Genomic DNA, 21664 nt, shown 5'->3' with positions numbered 1-21664 from the left:
CAGTCATTGCTGAGAAGGTTCCGGAAGCTGGAGTTCACCGTGGAGGGAGACGGCAGGAAGATTCCCCAGAGGGGCTGGGCTATGAATAGGGCACTGAGGTGGTAAGGGCAGCAATGTATGCTCACCCTTGGGTCCCAGTGGGGTGGCCTCTGTGGTGACCCTTGATACTAGCTGGCCCCAACTGGCTGGCCACTGACATGGGCTCTACGGTCCTCCATCCGAGCCCATCAGCTTGGGGCAGAGCACGCGACGGGACGATGGGTGACCCCATGCCTTTGGGTGGTGGAGATGGACGCATGACAATGCGGTGTGGAGCTGGGGAGCGAAGCCAACCGCAGCTCACTGCCCCTCAGTCCTGCCCACCTTGCCCTTCCTGATGTGGTTTGGCCAGTGCCGGGGGGAGGGGCCCACCTGCTCTCTGGTCTGCAGGGACCAAACCTGATGCTGAGCAGATGCTAAGGGACCTGTGGGATTCTGCCACGGTTTGTTCTCCTGAGTCCCCGCCACACACAGATGTCATACCTTGGCGGCAGTTTTTCTATTTGAACATCCAAAGGACAAACTAAACATTTAAAATCTGCAAGCTGGACATTCTTTGCTTTGGAGCCTGCAGCGACTTTCTTCATCTTGACAGTGGAGTCATTTTTCTCGGCATCCACGCGGTATTTAGGAGACAGGAAGAGAAGGGAGCTAGGGGGCCGGGAGCCGGGGAGGCCGGCAGGCGAGCAAGCAGGGCCCTTTGTGGGTTCAGGGTCTGTCTGCGTCGGTGGGGAGGGCTGGTATGTCCCTCATCCCAGTGCCACATCTGGATGGGTGTCTATGCTCTCTCGTCTTCGTCTCCTTTTTATTTTTATTGTGGTAAAACACACGTAACAGAAAATTGACCATTATTGGCAGTTAGCACGTTCACAATGTCATGCAACCATCGCCACAATCCAGTTCCAGAGATTTCCATCACCCCAGAAGGAAACTCCCATTCTCCCTTTCCCCAGACCTTGGCAACCACTGACCTACATTCTGTCCTTATGGCTTTGCCTATTCTAGACATTTTGTGTACATGACATCACACAATATGGGGCCTTTAGTGACTGGCTTCTTTCCCTTAGCGCCGAGTTCCCAAGTCCGTCCGTGTTGTAGCAGGTGTCAGCACTTCGTTCCTTTTCTAGGTGAGTTATGTTTCACTGCACGGATGTGCTGCATTTCCCACTCATTCTTCCACCCGTGGGCACTGGGGTTGCTTCCACCTTTGAGCTCCTGTGAGCAAGGCTGCTGTGGACGTGAGCCCTGCTGGCACACTCTCTTCCTGCCTGAGCCGGACTTGAGTCCGAGGGACTTGAGAGCCAGCGAGCGGGGGAAGGGTGTGCGTGCGCTGGGGGTCAGCCCCAGACAGGCCAACCTTGGGCAAGTCCTTTTCCTTCTCCTGCTTCAATTTCCTCTTCTGTACGAAGGAGATAGACCAGACCTGTGTTTTCATCTGCCTTCCTCGGGGTCCTAGTTTTGTGGAGCTCTAGGGGAGGAGAGGGAGATGGGGGAGGCCAGACAGCTGGGCTAAAAATCCTTCTTTTCACAACCCCCTCCCCTCTTCACCCGGAGCATCTCCCTTTCTCCCTGTTGTTTTTGTCTGCCTGGAAGATGTTTTAAGCAAAGGGCTCCATGGAGACAAGGGACTTTGCCTGTCGCTGAAGTAGGTGATCTCGTGAATTGTACTAGGGTTTAGGGGTGGAAATGAGCTTGATCCTGCTGGAAGGAGAGAGTCCTGCTGAAGGAGGCTCGGCCTGGCTTCCTCCCGGTCCACTGAAGGGAGGTGGGGCCCGGAAGTGACTCTGGGTCAGGGTGGAGCAGGAGGCTGTCAGCCTGGGCTGGGAGAACCTGACGTACCACAAGTTTTCTTTTTTCTTCTCCATCCAAGCACATCGTGGCTGTTCTGGAACCATTCTGCGTGGGTTTGGGTTCCAGTTCTACAGGTATGGGCGATGTGACCTTGGGCAAGTCACTTAACGGCTCTGGGCCTCAGTTTCCCTACCTGTGAAATGGCCGTGGTCTCTACTTCATAGGTTGTTATGAAGATTAAATAAGATTTTCCCATATAAAGTCCTAGGGCAGTACCTGGCCCGGGACAGCACTCCACTAATGTTAGCATTGGTGGCATCGATGGCAACAATAATGCAGGTGATGAAGACCGTCTTCCCCCCAAGATCACTCTGCATTTTGGTGGTTCTTACGTTGCCCCATGCCATTTAGCATCTAATACTCTGTGGGTTTTTTTTTGTTCTTCATCATGTGTATACTGATCTCCCCAATCAATTCCTAAGCTTTTGGAAAGCAGGGTCTGCCCAGTGGTCTGCCCATCTGGGGAGGAGGTGGGCCAAGACCTGAGAAGGGCAATGGGCTTGGAAGACTGGGCAGTATGAGCCTGGTATTGGACACTGCCAGTCCAGCTGGGGACCAGGCAGCAGCTGGTGACAGTCTCTGGCCATCAGGTCCAGCTTAGAGGCCCAGCCAACTTGGGCATGGCAGAGGTGGGAGCCTGGGTCTAGGCATTTAGTTTCCTGTGCTCAGAAAGGCTTGCTCCTAAATGGGCTGGGTGCTCTACCAAGTGGGCTCTGTGTGGGAGAAGCTAACGTCCTTTGGGGGTGAGGAGGCAGTGGCCAGTGCTCACAGGTGGATCACAGATTATTGTGATTTCTGGGAGTTTCTGCTCACGACAGCTCATTAGACACAAGGTGAGCGCCGGAGTTTGGCTACAGAGCTGACTGCACAGTCGACCCTGTAACAGCAGTTACTGTGCACTGTTGTGTCAACGTGTAACTATCCACTGCTCAACTGTGAAGTCTTTAACCGCAGGCTTCCTAGTGGTCTGTTCACTGACTGGAGCATGGTAGGACCCAGTAAGTATTTGTAAATATTGAATGCAATAAGCAGCCCAGGACAGTAGCAGTAGGAGCCCTGCCAGGTTGGGGCAAGTGTTGGCTGAAGGATGTTCATGAAAGTCTTCTTTGGGTGTCTGGGTCTTTGGAACAGAGTAATAAATCTAGAGGCGGCTGGGATGTACCATGTCTCCATCCTCCGGGTCACTCTCAGCATGATCCTGGGCAAGGGCATGGATCTGGGGTGTTCCCCGGGTGGTACAGCCTGGTCCCCCGGATGCTGAGTCTCCTGCCATGCAAGCACGTGAGCTGATGCACATGCACCAAGTGGTCAGTACCTCCCCCTACTGACTCCAGCAGCCGTCTGCTCTCAGTGCTTTGTGAAACCAAGTGGGAACGGAGAGGTACCTGGAAGGACTGACTCCAGCAGCCCCAGTCATTCCTACGTTCCTGTTCGCCGTCTGCAACTGTGGGCATGAGGTGCTGTGGGGTGGAGGAGAGACGATGGTGAGTCCAGCAGGGGTGGCAGCCTCTGACCTGGGCCATTTTGGTACCTGCAGACTCATCAGGGGCCTCTAGACAGGTGGCTCACACCCTGTTGACCTTACAATGATAAGAGTGGGAGCTGTTGTTTAGGGGCATGCTATCGACAGCCAGCGTATTAAGAATTATTGTTCCTTGTGACTGCCCCGTGAGGTGAGACTGTCCCAGTCTCATAGGAAACGGGTCCAGACAGGTTAAGTAATGTGTTCAAGACGAGACATCTAGTGAGTGGCAGAGCTGTGCCCAAAGGCAGGTCTGTTTCTTCGCCTGCCTGTGCTCTTAACCGTGATCCTATGTGGCCGTCCTGCAGTGACGTGGAGTTAAGTAACTGGCAAGGCACTAACCAGGAACTGCTGCATTTTGCTGCTTTAAGCTCTCGCATCAACTACCTTCAGTAATAAATACGCACATACATACACATTCGCTTATGCACACATGTTTATTTCTGTGGTGCCTGCTCTCCCTCCCTCCCACCCTCCGCCCGCCCATCCAGCCATTCCTCCAGCCACCTGTGCAACAAACATTGATCAGGCGCTTCCGGCATGCCGCAGGACGCTGCCAAGTCCCGGGGATCCATCAGCGATGGCTATTCCTTACTCCTGCTCGGGGCCAACGGGAGATGTTACCCAAGCAGCAGGCAGTTAGAACGCGAGCGAGAAAGCCTCAGGGAGGTGCAGGGCCCCTGGCGTGGGCATAACTCCCACTGTCATGAATGACGGGGGAGGGCCAGCCAAAGGAAGCCACGTCACCTACAGTGACCTCAGGGAAAGATTTTTCTAAGGAGAGGAAATCAAATGCGAAAAGGCTCAGGGATGAGTGAATGATGCTCTGGGTGGTCAGCTGCTTATTTTACGGTTTCTTCAGCTGCAGTTGACGATGGAAACTTGGACCATGGAGTGACTCTGTTTTCGCCATGAGTCTCTGCTTCCCAGGTTCTCAGGGAAGGTCCAGGCTTCTGGGCTGAGGTGGCTCAGGCTCTCAGCCCCTGGCCTTGGCTACCTTGTGGTCGCAGCCAGTCCCCGTGATTACGTGAGGACTTGGAGCCCCCACACTGCATGGCGTGGGGGGTATTTTCTACAGTAACGTGTTCAGCTGGCCTGGTTTTGGTGGTGTCTCTTCCTTTTCCTCAGGGCCAAGTTTAGCATCTCTGGTCATGGGTGTCAACTCCAGCATGTCCAAGCTTGGAAGGGGCTGCCGGCCTCTGGGCGGACGGGCTGCTCCGCTACAGGGAGCCCCTGGGCAGCTCGGCTGTGGAGACAGCTGAGCCGGAGGCCTCCTCTCTGTGCTTTCCTGATAGTCACGGGCAGCGGATCCGTGTCGTATCATCACCGGGATCAAGGGAACTGTGTACTAGTCCAACCTTAATTTAACTTGCAGTCCCTGCCAATTTCATGTTAGCAGACCCGTTCAGAGATGGAAGTAATGGGCCATATCAGGCCTCAGAGCTGGAGCAATGACTTATGTTGATGTCACCCTCTGGCTTTTTATGGAAATTATTAATAAATCAGTAATTCTATCTGCAGTGATGTTGTTGTGTTTATAAATATTTAATTTGCCTTCAGGTGTCCACATTTTCTTCATCTTTGCCTTAAACTCTGCTGACAGTGCTCTTCTTTCTCAAGCACTGCTGGATAGATTAAGTTATCAGCAGTGGGAAAGGTTAACTTCCCTCTCTCTCTGGAATATGGCTTTATCTTTTCTTTTCTTTTTAATCTTTGTGTGATTTGGCTCGGGGAGTTGGGAATCAAGCTGAGAATGCGACATCTCTTGTGACAACAATGAAAGATTCGTCCAGCTTCAGAAAGAGACAGACAAAACTTTCCAGTGGTGACCTTGCACAGGTGGAGGCCTGTCGTTGGCATGTGTTTTTCCTTCCATCACATTAATGCCACTGAGAGTCTGAAATGGTGTCTGATGTTTTCCTCCCACAGAGAAATATTTTTGTCTTTGCCACCGACTCCTCCTTTGAGACCCGGCACTTTGATGGTTGTGTATGGCAGGTTGAATGGAAAGGACTTAAAAAACCAAAATAGAACCAGAGTCCAAGTCAAGTGTTTTTCTAGCAGAGAAGGAGTTCCAGCCCCACAAAGGGAAACGGCAGCTGGGAAACAACAAAAACATTCTTACTTCTCGGGATCCAACGTGAGCTAATTGTTGCTATTATCTTTTTATTCTTCTGTTTCAGGAAATTGCAGCTTATTTAATAACATTTGAGAAACACGAAGAATGGCTAACCACCTCCCCTAAGACAAGGTAATGTCCCAGATCTTGCAGTTTTTCAAATATGTACAGTAAATGGATTGATTTTCATTGATTACCTGATTTGGCCAGTCGATTCATGGGCAACAAGTTGAAAATGCCATGTTGTGCTTGATGGCTTGTGACACTGAGGTCTCATTCACTGATCTAAGACTGTGGCAGGAATGCCATCGGATGGATGAGAAACGGCGCGGCTGCCGTCCTGCCAGTTGGAACTTTTAACCCGGTGGCTGCGGCTGGATCCTTCAGCCGGGTGTGTGAAGCCTCGGCAGGCAGGAGTAGCAGGGAGTTTATTTTGGGAAAGTGCTTACCTGCCACTAGTGTTCTCTGGAAACATGCTCTTTAAAAAGAGAAACTAGCTTCACTGCCCATTTTTATCTGAACATGTTTTACAGACTGGAAGTTATTCTTGATTGGTGTTAAGATCACCCCAAATCAGAAGCAGTGGCTAAGTTTGCAGGTTATTATGCAGTGGGTGTCCTTGAACCTACTAACTGCCACAAACATTTAACTTCTCTTACCGCTTGGGAGTAGAGGGAAAATATAGCCGACCTGTGTTCTGCTAGCACGAGGGATGTTATTATTTTGTGAAGAATGGTGACATCGGAATTTAGGGTGGATTTTAAAGGCAGCCTCTTCTTTTATCCCCAACTCTAAGTTTTTATTTTTGGTATGTTACATTCTAGAGCTGTGGCAATATGTGGCCACTCTCTTCCAATTGCTGCAACTTTTCTATTAGTGGTGACAGGGCCAGGTGTTTACGAGGGTGAAGGGTGTGAGCTGGAGTGTGGCTTACTGGATGCCTGGATGGCGGGCTTGAATTTAAGAAGTGGGAGCCCAGTCTGTTTCACTTTGGACAGAAGCACCTAAGTCCCCAGGTTTGTCACCTGGCACCAGGGAAAAGGATTGGGGCGTGTCCTCTGTGCCCTTAGCCATCAACCTAACCTGTTCATCCTTTCTGAGCCATGGAGGACAGAGGGTCTTATCCTTAAGAACATTTTCTCGTGCTAGAAAGTATTTAAAAATATTACTTCACTAGGCTTTGATCTTTTAGATGAAGGTAAAATTTTCCATTTTGCAGAAGGTTAGAGGATATTGAGGAAAGAGACATTAGTTGTTGCGAATCCCACCCCCAGGAGGCTTTGACTTACCTTGCAGCTGAGACTGGAAGGAGACTCCCTCTGCAGGCATTCTCAACCCCTCAGCCTGCTGGGGCCGCAGTTTCCTTTGTTATAAAATCAAATGGTTTATATCAGTCAGCTTTTGCTGTGTTAATGCTCTGTAAGAAACATCTCCCAAACTTAGTGACTTAAAACAATAAATTTCCATTTCTTGCTCATGGATCTGTGGGTTGGCTGTGGCTTTGGGTTGGGGTGGGGACTGCTCCATGTATCTTTTTGTCTTAGGACCCATGCTGAGGAAGTCCCCTCCGTCTGGGACCTCTGCTGCTCATGGGGAGGGCAGGGACTTAAAAGCGCAAGGCAATCGATGCAGATGCAATTAAAACCCCTGTTTGGATGTGGCATCATATGTCACGCCTGCTGACAAATCCATTGGCCAAAGCAAGTCCCATGGCCAAGCCCGCTAAGAATGGGGCTGGGAAGGATGTCCTTTCTCAGGGTGGGGTGGGAGCGGGGAGCAGACAGCCAGTGGTAACACAGTCTGCTATTTGGTGAGGAGGGCAGATCACACACCGTGGGAAGCCTGGCCTGCTCCCTTCTCCTTTCCTCAGGGGCATCTTTTCTAGGGTGTCAAGGTCGGCTGGAGGCTCATTAAACCGCACATCACTGGGTCCCACTCCAGAGTGTCCAATACAGTAGGGCTGGTGGGGGCCCGAGAATTTGTTATTTCAAACAAGCTCCCAGGTGATGGGATGCAGCTGGTCTGGGACCTCACTTGGAGAACCGCTGCCCTAGTTTTCTGGAGGAGAAGGAGGCTCATCTGGTTTCTGTCTCTGCACTATTTCCTGACTCCCAGCGGCGGCTCTCATCTCGAGCAGCTGCCAGCCGCTCCGGTGCCCTTCACTCCTGGTGAAACACTCCTTGAATCTAAGCGGAAGGAGAAGAGCTTTTCTTTAGCCAGAGAGTGAGATTCTCTGGAATGCGTCTCGGGCCAGGCACCTGATTTCAGATGTGCAGCCACGTGCTGTGTTCTGGCCACCCTTTGACTACAGAACAGTAGAACATTCCAAAGGGGGGGTTTTACCTGGCGTTTTGGCCTTTGGAATTTGGCTTTCAATTGAAAAATGAATGTCGCTCATGGTCATGCCTGATTCACTTGACTTTTTGGAGTATAAACAGAAGGAAGAGACTTCTCACCCCGAGGCACAGGGGGCGTGCCTGGGAGAGGAAGGAATGTGGGTTTCAGATATGGACAAATTCAGGTTTAAGCCCCTGGCTTTGTCACTCAGTGGCTTTGTGACTGTAAGAAGATCATCTGAGCTCCTCTAAAAGCTCCACTTTTTCTTCTTCACGTAGAAAATGGAGTTTATGTTGGGCCCGTCCCCACTGGGCCATTGAGAGGATTGAGTGTGATACTGTTTGTGGTCCTGTTCGTGAGCTGCGAGGGTCTGTGTTGGGTGTCACTGTTCCTCTTGTCTATGGGGGCAGTCCCCTAGCCTGCTGGAGGGTTTGACTTTAGTGCGCACCTGGCAAAATTTCTCCAGGCTTTGGAAGGACGAATTTTTTTCTAAAAGCTGAGGGTGAAGGCAGAAGTTTTCCTATTAGTATTACAATATCTACTCTGTGTTTACACTTGAAAGCTTCTTGTCCCAGGAGGAGGAAAAGTTGCTGTGGTGTTCAAGGACCTTCCTAAATTAGTTGTTGAGTTGAGTTTGGATCCCCCATCCCCCCACCCCCAGCTCTTGTATTGAAATTAATTGGTGCAGTTAACTGCTGAGTTCAGACAAACTGGCCTCCTGGTATTAAGGAATTAATGACACCAATACTCTGCTGAATGAGAAGGCAATACAACTTCTGTTTGCTGCTGCTGCCGCCGCCACTGCTAATTTCATTTTAGAAAATTAATAAAAATGAATTGCACCACTGACATTTATAGAGTTTCCTAATAAAATGATACATTGTTTGTGTGGAGGAATCCCTATTAAATTAATTGGTGTAATCAGTTCACATATAGATGTTGGTGTGGGAGCCACAGAGGGATCCACTGCTGGTCTCCGTGGCTTGCTGATGGCCGGGGGTTATAAATAGAGCCCTTGCTCAGACACTGCCCTAATTACGGAGAAGCCCCCCGGAGCCCCGGCTCACCTGTTTAATAATGAGACACGCTACAAGGAGGCTCCCAGGGCTGGGGGCTGCGGGGGCGGCAGCCGTGCCACCACGGGCCGAGTGCCGAATGTTCAAACAGCCCGTATTGTACTATCAGCAACTGGGACCTCCAGTTTGAAAAGTCACCCTTCAAGACGTCTTTATTTGGCACTCGCTGTGTACTCAGCACTGTAGTAATACCATCTGGAGACCCTAGGGAGCTCCACATTCCCCACCCAGCCAGGTCAATTTGGAATCTGGGGATGAAGAGTGTCCTCCCTCTATCTAGAATGTTCTTCCAGCTCCTCCTCCAGACCTTGATTGAGTATCCCTTTCTCCGCGAGGTCTTCCTTGACCACACAATTTAAAGATATTGCCCCCTGTCCCCCACTATCCAGCCAAACCTCCTTTCCTCCTTTCTTGTTTTCTGTTTCTCTGGAGTGTGGGTTGTTCTGACACACTATGTCTTTCACTGTTTCTTTGTTTAATTTCTCTGTTCCTTATCTGACCCCCCAAAGTGCGTAAGTAGCAAGAGGAGAGGGAGTTTCAGCAGAGCTTGTTGACGGGCGCCCCGGTGCCCAGCACAGTGTCCTCGAGCTGTGCGGTGTGCACTCACGGAATGAGGAAGAGCGGGGTAAGAGGTGAGTCTGCGTGTTTGAAGGACGAGGTCTGGCTTCTCTCCACTTCAGTTTTTCTGGCAGATCTAGTTCCAGGGTTCGACACAGTACTGTGTTCTGGAGTGCTTCCCATGGGCTGGGCGCCGTGTTTTTCAATCTGTAGGACCACTCTGCCAGGCAAAGAGGGTGCGCGTCCTCGGGGAGCTGCCCAGCGAGTAAGCGTTAGAACCGAATTTGAACCCAGGATGACCCTACTGCAAAGCCCGTAACCTCTGCGCTTGTGCTGAGCCTCTGCTGCCCAGAGTGGGTGTGGAGACTCCAAGGGAGCCTGAGGCAAACACCCCCCTGTCCCCCTCCACCTCCTGTCTCCACGAATTCTGAACCCACAGGGAGACCCAGGCGCCAGGCAAAGGCTCCCTCTGTTGGCATGTGGCCCAGGCATGCCAGCCGGGTGGGTCCCCTGAACTGGAGTGAGCGCCCCAGCCACAGGCGGTGCGGAGAACTGCACACTGCCCAAGGGAGCAGGCCCCTTCTCCAGATGGCAGGAGACTGCACAAGTTAGCAATCCCTATAATTTATTTCTCCTCCCCTGGGGAACGGACAACCTTCCCAGGAAGCCGGGGACGCACAGCGCTCAAGATCGAAGGGAAGGCATTTCCTTCCTGGGAATCCTGTTTATACTGGTTAGAAGGAGGCTGGAAAATGCTATTAATTATCTAATTAATTAATTAGATGGATATAGATAGCACCTTAACACTGAAGCACCACAGGTCTAGTAATAGAATTTTCCTATAATGAGCACTAAATGCTTTTTTGGTCAATAAGCACTAAAACAGCCACGTAGGAGGAGGGGTCTGGAAGGAAAAGAGGGAAAAGTGAGCTCTGGGACTCGAGCGACTTGGCCAGAGACTCCCCTGCCATCCATCTGATGCTTCTTCTAGTGCCTGGATGTCCCCCGCCCCCCGTGGTGGGTGGACACAGGCGTTGGTCCTCTGCTCTTCCTTCCTGGGACTCCCTGACTCCATGGTCTGACTGTGAAGTCTCTGTGGATCCTTCCGAGTCTGCACCTCCCCCTTGGCACCGGATGCTGTGTTATTATCTCAACTCGTCACCTTCCCTCCCCCTCCTCCCCCATTCCCACTCCAGTTTCCATCTTCTGACTTCTCTGGTTCTCAGAAGAGCCACCTCATTTGTAAAGATGCCAAGGCTTACACCCTGTCCTCCCTGGGGCTCCTCTTTCTCTTTTGTCCCTGGAATCTAATTAGCCACCAATTCTGCCAGTGTTTCAAACTGTAATTCACATCCTTATTTTCCTGGGTTTTCCCCCTTGGTTCAGCCAGTTCAGTCCTCGCCACCTTTATTGTGCTTGGATTATTGAAATAGCTCCTGCTCCCTCTCTAAACTCAACTCCTCTTCCCGGTGGTTTTCCTGGAATATTCCTTTTATTACATCATTATTCTACCTGAAAGCCTTAGAGCCGTCCTATGAGTTGAAGTCCAAACTCTCCAGTGCTGTATTCAGGGTCTCAACCTACCTTCTCAGTTTATTTTCTTTGCCCACCTCCAGCTGCCTGCTGCAGTTGGGGGGCTGCTGACTGCTGTCTCAACACACTTTCCTCGCCCCCCACTTTGGCCTCCATGAGGCCATCACCCTCACCTCAAATGCCCCCGTGTCCAACCCGATCTGCCTCTTCCTGGGAGCCCTCCCCACACGTGCTGGTCAGGCAAGCCGCTTCCCTCCCAGCGTCCACACTGCACTTGCCCGTCAGTTGTTTGACAATTCAGCCGTCATAAGTGCGTGCTTCCTCCCCGGTGGGACGTGAGTTCCCCAAGGACAAGGTCATGCTGTCTCTTTTGTCCCTTAACAGCCTATGGCAGGGGAGGCCAGAGCTCTGATGTCAGAGAGTGAGGAGCCATCGTAGAGCAGCAGGTTTGCCCGGGAGGCAGGAGCGCCAGTGCCCCGACTCTGCAGCCAGTGGGGTCCTTTGTCCTAGAGAACCCTTGGGGTCCTGGAGTAGTGCCAGTCTGTGCACAGAAGGCTCTACCTAGAAAGCCAATTTTGTCAGGCCCAGACTGGCTCCTCTGGGGCCCCAGGGGAGTGACCTCTTGGCCACCTTGGAGGCATTTGCTCCTTGGGACAGACAGTTACAGGACTTTTCTAAGAAAGTCCCCATTCCTGGTGAGGCTACACGAGTGACCAGAATAGAATTGCAAAAATAATATGGAGATACCAATTGGATGATTAAAAAATTCCCAGAAATAAAGATGAATGAAATTCCGACACCTGCCACACAAGCTCGAAGATATTGTGCCAAGTGAAGTAAGCCAAACACAAAAGGACAGATCTTACAGGATTCCGCATCAGGTGTCGCGAATAGTCCAATTCAGAGACAGAAAGTAGAGTGGTGGGTGCCGGGGCTGGGAGGAGGGAGAAAGGTGGGCTTGGTGTTTACCAGGGATGGAGTTCAGGCGGGGAAGATGAAAAGGGTTCTGGGGATGATGGTGATGGCTGCACAACAGTGTGAATGTACTGAAGGCCACTGAAGGTTACACTTAAAAATGGTTAATTCTATGTTACATATATTTTACCACAATTAAAAAAAATTCTCAGAATTGCTTCTGGAGCCCTTTTCTCAGGTGCTCAGTTGGGCAGGGTGGCGGGTGGGAGGATGCTCCAGTGTGTGTGTGTGTGCGTGTGTGCGTGTGCGTGCAGGGGTGCTGTCGGTGGCCGTGCGTGTGTGCAGCGGTGCTGTTGGTGGCCAGAGTTTGGCGGAGGGCAGTCTGGCAGTCTTTACTCAGATCATTTCAGGGACTGTACTTGGGCACGATAAAGAAAAAATAAACTGGGTCAGCAATCATTTCAATGTGGTAACCTTTGCATTATGCTGAATTGGGGACCTGCTCTCAAATGAACATAATGATGTGTCATGTTACATCACTTCAGCATTTGCCTAACGTTTTGAGCAAATCCTTGACCAAGTGCAACCTGTATCATCATTAACCAAAGAGCAACTGTGGCGTGAGGGCGTTCGCGGGCGCCGTGTCTGTCAGAACCCACGGGGAGCCCGGGCTGCCTGAGGACTGACCCGGAAGACACCTGTCATGGAGTTTTTGTACATTTCTGGGACAAGTCAGGGAAGGAGCTGTGACCTGGGTCCTGATAAAGTGTCAGGTAGTGTCTCGACAGTCGTGGGGGGTCCCTAGCCTCCGTGTGGAAGTAGGTCTGCCCCGGATTCCAGTTCCTCTATCTTTATCCGAGTTAATCACAGAATACAAATGTGAAAGCGGGAGGAGCTCACAGAGCCACACCCCACATCTCCTCCGTGTCCGGTGGGGAGAATGTCGCACAAACGGGGCTTGTGGTCACAGGACAGGTGAGCCTCGTGTGTCCTCAGCTGTGCTTTGCTGCTTACTGAAGTGGCAGCGCTGGCCATGTGGCTGTGTGCTCCTGTCCCTGGCGTGAGAGCTGGGGTCAGCCTTCATCACGCCCTCCTTGCTTGTGGGAGCCACGTGTGCCAGTCCTGGGCCTCCCCGAGGCAGCGGGAGGGAGGCGTCGGTGTTCGTGTCTTTAGTTTCTCCCTGAGGCAGACGGCTGCCAGCCCTGGCTCCTGTTCCCCACTTTCTCTTAATATTTTAATTTTTATAAAAAATATACCTGCCCATAGTTTAATATGTCAAATGGTCCTATGACGCTTGCAAAAAAAAAAAAGCTAGAATCCTCTGCCCTACAGCTCAGTCTGTTTCCCAGGGGTGGCCACCTTCCACTCTTTGCATTCTGATATTTACCTCCAGATCTCTAAAGATGTTTACTCTGCTCTTTCTTGATTTGTCAATTTCAGACATTATCTTCCGACTTCCTCATATGCTAAGGGAGGACTTAGCGCTCTTGCTGTGCCAGCTGCCTGGCTCTTCCTGGCTCTTCCTTACCTGGGGCAGGGGCTCCTTCACGGAGGTAGCCAGCTTCTGGCTGGGGAACTCTGAGATTCAGCATCTCTAGATCTTTCCTCTGGCGCCATTTGGGTTCTCCGGAGAAGGATCCACCAGCACTCTGTCTGCTGTGAGCTGGCTTGGCTGCCAGTGGTCTGGACCCAGGCAGGGTAAGGGGCTGGGAAGGTCACCATTTGGGGTGAAAGCTCTGTCCTAATTCTCTCCCATTTATGTCCTGCTTCTTGCTTCTGCTGTTTCCAAGTCCAGAGTCTTCCCAGACTCCCTTTCTCCAGAGAATCAACTTGTCTCCGGTGGGCAGAGGCCAGGTGGGGGTTGCCTGGCTGCTCAGTGTAGATATAGGACCCTGGAAGGGTCGACTGCCCCCTACACAGACCTGCAAGCCCTCCCTGCCTCCCACGACATCCCTACTCCGCCTTCTGTGGCACCTGCTGCTTCCAATTCATGAATCTTTCTGGGCTCCGCAGGCCAATCAGCTTGTGTTCCTGGTATCCCCTCCACGGCACCTGGGTTTTCACTTCCCATATTCTGCCCTGTCAGTTACCCACCCTGCATCTGCTTCCCCTCTCTCTAGAATGTATTAACACTTCTTATCCATGCTTGTCTCCGTTCCCCTTGGCTTTATCCTTGTGGGTTTATACTCGTTTTCGTTCCTTTACTGTCATTGGCTGGGACGATTGGTGCTTCATCCTCCCTCTGCACTGGCTCCATCTCTTCCTCTCTGGCCTCCACCGGAGTCATCCCGAGTGGGGCTGCTCCCCTAGTTTTCTCATCCTCTCTCTCTTTCCTCTTCATTTCATGCTCACTCTCCATCTAACTTGCTCTTTCACTCTCTTGCTTTTTTTTCCCACTCTTTTTCAGTCTGCAGAAAGAAATGCCTCAAAATGCAGTTTTTTGAGGTTTCGAAATGAACAACTGCTCAGGGCTAAAGAAACCCTGTTGCTGACATGCGCACACCCCTTGTGTGCAAGGACGCAGGCGTGCAGCCCAGCCCATGCTAAGCCCCTGGTGCTGGCCCCTCTCACAGTCTTCAATGTGCCAACCTTAGCTCAGAGCCTCTCCTGGCACTGGGACAAGGGGTGTGGTGTGGCCTCTCCCTGAGCAGAGTTCCGGGGATCCTGGGGGCTGCCAGGGCCGTCTAGCATGCCAGGGATGTCCCCCGACTATGGCATCTTGATGCCTTTTATCTTTACATGGTTATGAATGTGTCTTCTTTAGATTATATCAGGATAAGAGTCTAATGTGGCAGGTGGCTTCATGTCAGGGTTCCTGTGATGCGCATTGGGGTGCTGGGGCACCCCCACTGGAAACTGCTCACCCAGGGTGATGCCTGCTGGTGTCTCTGAGCAGGACAACCTGGCAGTGATTAATATTTCTGAGAATGAAAAAGCTTGCTGGCACTGTGCGCACACAGATCGATAGGCATTTGCATGCCCTGTCAGGGGCCATCTACGGTAATTCCTTTTTGTTCCTGCCACCTACCAGTTTATTCTTAGATCTTCACCCCCCTCTCCTGGATTTGGAAAATTGGGATTGTCTGGTATTCCCGTAATGGCCTGGATTGGCATCTGTGGTGTTTCCTCTGGATCAATTCTGATCTAATAAGCCGCTGCTCGCTGCAGGGAAAGGAGTGCCTACGTGCCCGTGGCACTGCGAGGTGGGGGGCACGTTCTCGGAATGCGCGACTTTCTGCGATTCATACGTTTCTGTGTAATGAGTCATCACCAAGTCATCTGGGTGCTCTGGGCCAGAACTGTCCCCCCTGTTCTGTTTGACTGGAAGATGTTACTGTCTTTGCTATTCTTAGATTCTCCACGGTCCTTTATCATGGAGCTTTCTAAAAAATTCAAAATAAACCAAAAACAAAGGAAGGAAATCTTTCCTGGTTCTCCAACTCTACTGCGTATCCCTCTTCCACATGAGCTTTTGCTTTGTGTGGGGCGTGTGTATTTACATTCATACATGCATATACGTATGCACACAACACCCACACCTACACCCACGTGTAGACACACACATATGCATGCACACACAAATATACACCACACAATACATACATGCACACAGCACAGAAACACACAATGCACGATACACCCTTATGCACATACATCCTTAATAAACATACACATATGCACACATGCACAAGTACACAACCCCCCACACCTTCCTGTATTGGTCACTGTTGTCTTGTAAGAAAATATTTCTGGGAAAAATTTCCTTCTGTCCCTTCTATGTTTTAATAAGATGAACATTTTTGGGGAGAGGAAAATTTCTCCTAAAAGAAAAACATAATTTTTCTGTGTTGGCCATCCCTGACCTCACCCAGTAGGGAACTTACTGTTAATTAAGCTACTGAGTTTGAGGTGACTCAGGGGGAGAAGAGGGAGCCGGAGCCCAGGCTGGGCAGCTGCATTCAGGACAGGAGGGTCCTGGCCAAGCCAAGGATGCGGGAACTTGCCGAGGCATTTCTGGGCTCGTTTTCGCGGCTTCCCGTTAGTTCCCTACAGGTGGTCCTCAGGAATTCCCAACTGGGGATTTTCTTTCCAGTTTTGGCATCCTGTCAGGCACAGGACTTTGGCCATGGTGGAACTGAGTTTGTGTGGAAAATGGCAGCTGGTGCTCAGGCTGAGGCGTCAGGGAAATGAGCCCCCCGCCAGGTTGGGGAAAGGTGCAGAGACAGGCAATGTGATTATGGAAGAACAAACTTAGTGCAGCGGCGGAGGAGTGGAAACAGACGAGACGCTTTTGCTTCTCCCCAGGAGCACAGCCTGCACTGTGAAATGTGCCATTTCCGCATATTTTCACACCAAAAAAAATCCACAGCCCTCCTGTCTCCATTGTCACCCATTGTCACGGGCTCGCGATAATTAGTGCAGTCCACCAATGTGGGGGGATGCTGCCCTCTGATCTGGGTGGCGGAGCTCTGTTTGAGGAAGGGGTGCTGTCTTCTCCGAGGGCTGGAGTGAGCTTTTCATTCCCGAACTGCATGACACCAAATAGTTACTGTCTTGCGGTGGTTGGTTGGCATCTGTGCCTCTGTTTATTCAGTGAATACTTTTTGATTGTTTACCATGTGCCAGGCACTGTGCTGGGCCTTGGGATATTGTGGTGAATAGGACAGAGAATTTATAAGAACTGTGATTTGGATGACAGCTACAGGGACATGTGCAGGGCAAGGCCACTCCTCTAGCGAGGCAGGGTGGGAGGGAAGGGCGGGCTGCCTTCCCGGGGGGCTGAGTGCTGGGGAGACCGGATGCACACACGTGTGCATGTACACGTGTGCATGCACATGATCCGGGGCCGTGGTGGCCTGAGCATATCTGAGGCAGGAAGGCGTCAGAGGAGTGTGAGAATAGAAAGTCCTTGCAGCGGGAGGCGGTGAGGGGGGAGAGCAGTGAGCCGAAGGGGTGGAAAAGGAGGCGGGTGGGGTTAGGGAGGGCCGGGGAAACAAGGTTAAGGATTTGAGGATAATGCCGGATGGAGTGGGGGTTCCTAGTGGAGGCTTTGGAATAGGGCAGTTAAGCGAGTGGACGTTAACACCCTCACCCTTGTTGCCCTGGGGATGGAGAATGAAGTTCCAGAGTGGGAGGAGGAAGAACCCAGGAGCTCTCACTTGCCTCTGTAGACACCCATTTTACTGATGGGAAGAATGAGGCACTGTCCACCTGAAGGCACCCATGTCCTCCTAGATACCCCAGAAGGTGCAGTGGGGTCTGACAGGCGGAAGAGCTCAGTGAATTGGGCTGTGCTGGGGGAAGTGGGGGCTCAGAGGCTCAGAGCACCAAGCTTTGGTTTCCCTCCAAGCTTCGGTTCCCTCGAATGCCAGTTCTTTAGCATCTGGCTGATGTCATACCCGCCCGTCCCATCATCCACTTGCATTCTGTCTCCTTTTGAACTTACTCCCATCTCTGCGTGCTCAGTCCCTCCTCTTCAAACTTGGGTGCTGACCGAGGCTTCTGGGGAGGAAGCGGTCTCCAGGGGCCAGGGGCCTTGCTGGCTGTGGTGGCGTCACATCACCGGCCCATGTACACGTTAGAAAACCATGGCCAGCGATGATGCTGGGGAGGGAGAGCAGAGAGAATGCGTGGCAGAATTATCGTGTAGGAATAATTGCCAAACTTTGAGTTCTTTGTTGGCTGTGGTGCAGAATTCCTAGGTGAGAAAAAGATTCTCTCTTCACTTTGAGTAAGTGGCTTGGTTCTGCTCCTTAGAGAAAACTCCAGCCTTCACCCGTAGGTCCCGTCGGTGTACGCCTGGGGTTACTGTAGTCATACTGCTGCTCTGGTGCTTAATTTCCTTACCCAGCGCCACAGGGTCTACAAGGATACGTACGAGTTTTGCAGTTTATTAATTTTGCATTAAATAATTAATAGTAAAGTTAATTGATGAATTATTCAATTTTCAGGTAAAATGGGATGATAAATATTCATAACTTATTTTATTAAGGGAATTTCCATTTCCTATGTCATTAAATCTAGATTAGTGAAGGCTGATTTTAAATGAAGATTGAAAACAATTGTGCTTTGGAATTAATTTACTAAGTTAAGGTCATTGCTTTGTGAGTTTACCCCCCGCCGGAAAGTTAGGGCTCATCATCTGGAAAAGTGCCTGAGTTTGCAGAAGTCACGTTGCCATCAGTTTAGGAAACACCCGAGTCTGGGCGGACTTCCCCGTGAAGGGAGACACTCACGGGGCCCCTTTCTTCCCTGCACCGAGCGTCAGGCTGTTGCTTTGAGCCGTTTATTGTTCGTTCAGGATTTTTGCAACACAATTTAACATTAGCCCAAACCAGATGTGATGCGAGTATACAAGCTGGTAAAAGAATGATAAGCGAGTGTGCCTCGAAGTCACTGTTAAAATAGCTGGGTTTTCCCAGGGAGTTCTAGGAGGCGTGTGCAACGATTTCCCAGGTACTAATGTTCTCAGTCAAGGGTTAACTACAGTTTAGTTTTTTATTCGTGTTTTCTGGCTATCTGATTTCTTCTAGATCTGGTTTGTGATAATTTGTGAAACTGCTTATAGCACAGACCCACAGAGCCATGCCGAAGGTTTCTCAGTACCTCGTAGGCTGCTTATAACTTGCAAAGCCCTTCAAATCTGGCATCTCAATCCTCTTAACAGCCCTGCGAAGTCGGTAATGCCCAGGGATCCGCTGAGGTGGGGAGGGTGGGGGAAGAGAGAGCGAGGGGAGAGGGAGAGGGAGAGGATGGAGGGGGAAGGAGGAGAGGAAGAGAGAGAGAGAGAGAGACAGCAAGGGTGAGCCACGTCTCACGCCCTCTTTCCCTGTCCCCTTTCCCTGTCCCGCCGCTTCCTCTGCTCATGGATGAGGAGTCCGAGACCCGGAGATTAGTTCCCTGCCCAAGGTCACTCAGCTAATTAGCCACAGAAGTCGGGACGGGAGCCCAGGTCTGTCTTTCTCACATTTGAGTGCTTTTCTCGATTTCACTGTCTTTCTTAGTGCTTTAAAATAATTTTTAACCACCCCCGAGTAGTGGAGCACTGGGGAGTATTTATAACTCCGTGGAACAGTGTTTCTCTGTATCACCAAGTGTTCATTATAATTTTCCAGCGAAACTTGTTTGCTCTGAGGAAGTTGATCCTACAGCAAGCCTTCATTTCAGAGGAGAGCATTTGATGTTTCATCTCATGAACCTGCTCTCCTAAAATTATCCCTAATTGGCTTGGAAAGTGGCTTCCAACAGACAGATGGCTTAATATCTTGACTTTCTGGTGTGACTCAGGGAGGTACCAGGATTAGATCTGGTTTGGGATAGCGGTCTTGTTAATTTGGAGGATGAGATACTATCACTCATGTGCAGACTGAAGTGGCTGTCTCCGGGGAGATGTTGCAGAAACCACCATGGACAGCCTGTGTCATCATGGTGGCAGGTGGGGTGGGAAGACAGGGCTTTGAAATGCAATTCTGTAATGTCTAGCATTCGTCAACAAGCCTTTATGGAGTGCCTGCTGCATGCGCAGGTTTGTAGGAGGCACTGTGGGGTTACAAAGGCAGCAGAAAACATGGCCCCTAATCTAATTGGAGAGACAAGTCACGCATATCTGAGATAACTGGAGAGCAAGTCCCAGACACATGCAGTAGAGCCTGGCGTGTGTGCGTGCATGTGTGTGCGTGCGCTTGCAAGCGCCCGTGCACAGAGCTGTAGGAGGAATGCAAAATGGGGCCAAATCAATTGGTTTCGATTGATTTCATTGGGAAAAACAGCATAGCAACATTTGTAAGGGTGAATTTCAGTCAGAAAACCATGAACTTTGGTTGGGGGACAGTGCGTCCTGATGAGGGACGGGAGGGACAACACTCTGACTTTTCTCATCCTTAAGCCACACAGCAGATTAATGGGCATAAACGATTACGGGGTTCCAGAGGCCGTGGCATGCAAGCAGAGGGAACGAAAGCCGAGCGTCCCAGCAAGGGGGCTTCCCGAAGGGGAGGGTGCTGCTGGGGGCTCTTTTCTGTGTCCCTCCTCTGGAGCCTGCCTGGGGCTGGACGAGGCAGAGCTGGCTCCCCAGGACCTGCTCCTGCTGCAGGGCTTGCCTTGAGGGCACGCCATGGCCTGGTCCTCGGGTGTCTAGGAAGGTGCTGGGGGACTAGAGGGCCTGCCCGAGCCAGGACTCCAGCCCTGCACGTCTACGTCTGTTTGTCTGCACCCCTAAAGCTCATGGGACTGTGAATGGAAGTATTTCAAGGTCACCCTGATGGGTCACTGGGATGACCTCTTTCCCTACCCCCCGGGACATTTAGCAGTTGACAATGTCTGGAGACGTGACGGGGGTTGTGGTGGGAGGGGCCTGCTACTGCCATCTAGTGGGTAGAGGCTGTTGACACTGATGACCCTCTTATGGTGCTCAGGACGGCCCCTTGCATCAAAAATCATCCTGCCCCAAATGTCGATAGTGGTGCAGCCGAGTAACCTGCTAAAGAGCCAGAAGTCAATGGAAAGAATTCATCCCACAGTGTATGGTGGCCGAGAGCCTGGCTCTGAATTTGAAGCCCGGTCCTGCCATTTATTAGCAGCAAGCCACCAGCCCCCTGGGCCTCAGTTTCCTCATCTGTACAATGGGAATAATAATAGTACTTATGGGTGTGAGCAGTGAATGAATGAAGCGTGTTAAACACTTAGGACGCAGTGTTATTGGTGCATTTATTGTGATCATCTCACCAGGAATCCATCAGAACAGCAGCCCCAGATGGTCCTGGGCCCTGTGCACACACAGCCCTGTCGTTCCCCAATTCCATTTTTTTGCAGTTGTGCAGAAGGGTGGCCTGAAGTCTCATGTCATTATTGACTACCAGAAACAACTCAACAATCCGTGGGATAAACAGGGTTCAGAGAGGAAAGAGGAGAGAAAACGCGGAGAGCCCACGTCACACTGTGCAGCAAAGGAGAGTGTTTTAAATAGGAGGGGGTCTCTGAGAGAGTCAAACAGGTGCGCAGGAGGCCAAGCTAAGAGCCCCAGACTTATTTATTCATCCAACAAATATTTATTGACCACTGTATTAGTTATCTATTGCTATGTAACCAATTGCCTCAAAACTTAGAGGCTTAAAATACCAAATATTTATCATTTCACCCTGTCTGTGGGTCAAGAGTTCGAGACAGCTTAGCTGGGTCCTTGGCCTCAAGGTCTCTCCCAGGGCTGCAGTCAAGGTGTCAGCTGGGGCCACAGTCTCATCCGGAGACTCGACTGAGGCAGGATCCACTCCCAAGCTCACTCTTGTGGCTGTGGGAGGATTCAGCTCCTCATAGGCTGTTGGCCAGAGGCTGCCCTCAGCCACTGCCAGATGGGCCTCTCCAATGTGGCAGTCTGCTCCATCGGGGCAAGTTGACAGGAGACCAGGAGAGGGTGAGCAAGACCAAAGCTAGAGTCTTTTTGTACATGAATCTCACAAGTGACATCCTATCACTTTTGCTGCAGTCTGTTTCTTAGACATGAGCCACTAGGTCCAGCTCACATGGAGGTGGGGATGGGGATCAGACGAGGGCATGAATTTCAAGAGCAGGTTCACTGGGGGCCTACCACGTCATGCATTGCGTGTGCATCACATGTACTAATTAAAGGGGTGAAGCACGGGTAGAACAGGCCTGGAACCAGGAGCTAGTCAGGTATCATCGTGCACTGTTTGGGTGATGCTGGGTAAAGCGTTTTTG

The 21664-nt window shown here is 51.1% G+C and overlaps 1 protein-coding gene across 1 annotated transcript in view; it reads left to right on the top strand.

Moving 5' to 3' along the window:
* The window catches only part of CAMTA1 (calmodulin binding transcription activator 1), an 858502-nt gene that overhangs the window by 274732 nt on the left and 562106 nt on the right, over positions 1-21664 (top strand). The window contains exon 4 of the mRNA XM_012662626.1: positions 5596-5663. Coding sequence (XP_012518080.1) covers positions 5596-5663 — 68 coding nt within the window. The remainder of the gene's footprint in view (positions 1-5595; positions 5664-21664) is intronic.

The sequence above is a fragment of the Propithecus coquereli genome, unplaced genomic scaffold, assembly GCF_000956105.1.
Source record: "Propithecus coquereli isolate 6110/MARCELLA unplaced genomic scaffold, Pcoq_1.0 Scaffold77, whole genome shotgun sequence".
In the NCBI taxonomy this organism is placed as follows: Eukaryota; Metazoa; Chordata; class Mammalia; order Primates; family Indriidae; genus Propithecus; species Propithecus coquereli.
This window is presented reverse-complemented; position numbering and strand designations above follow the sequence as displayed.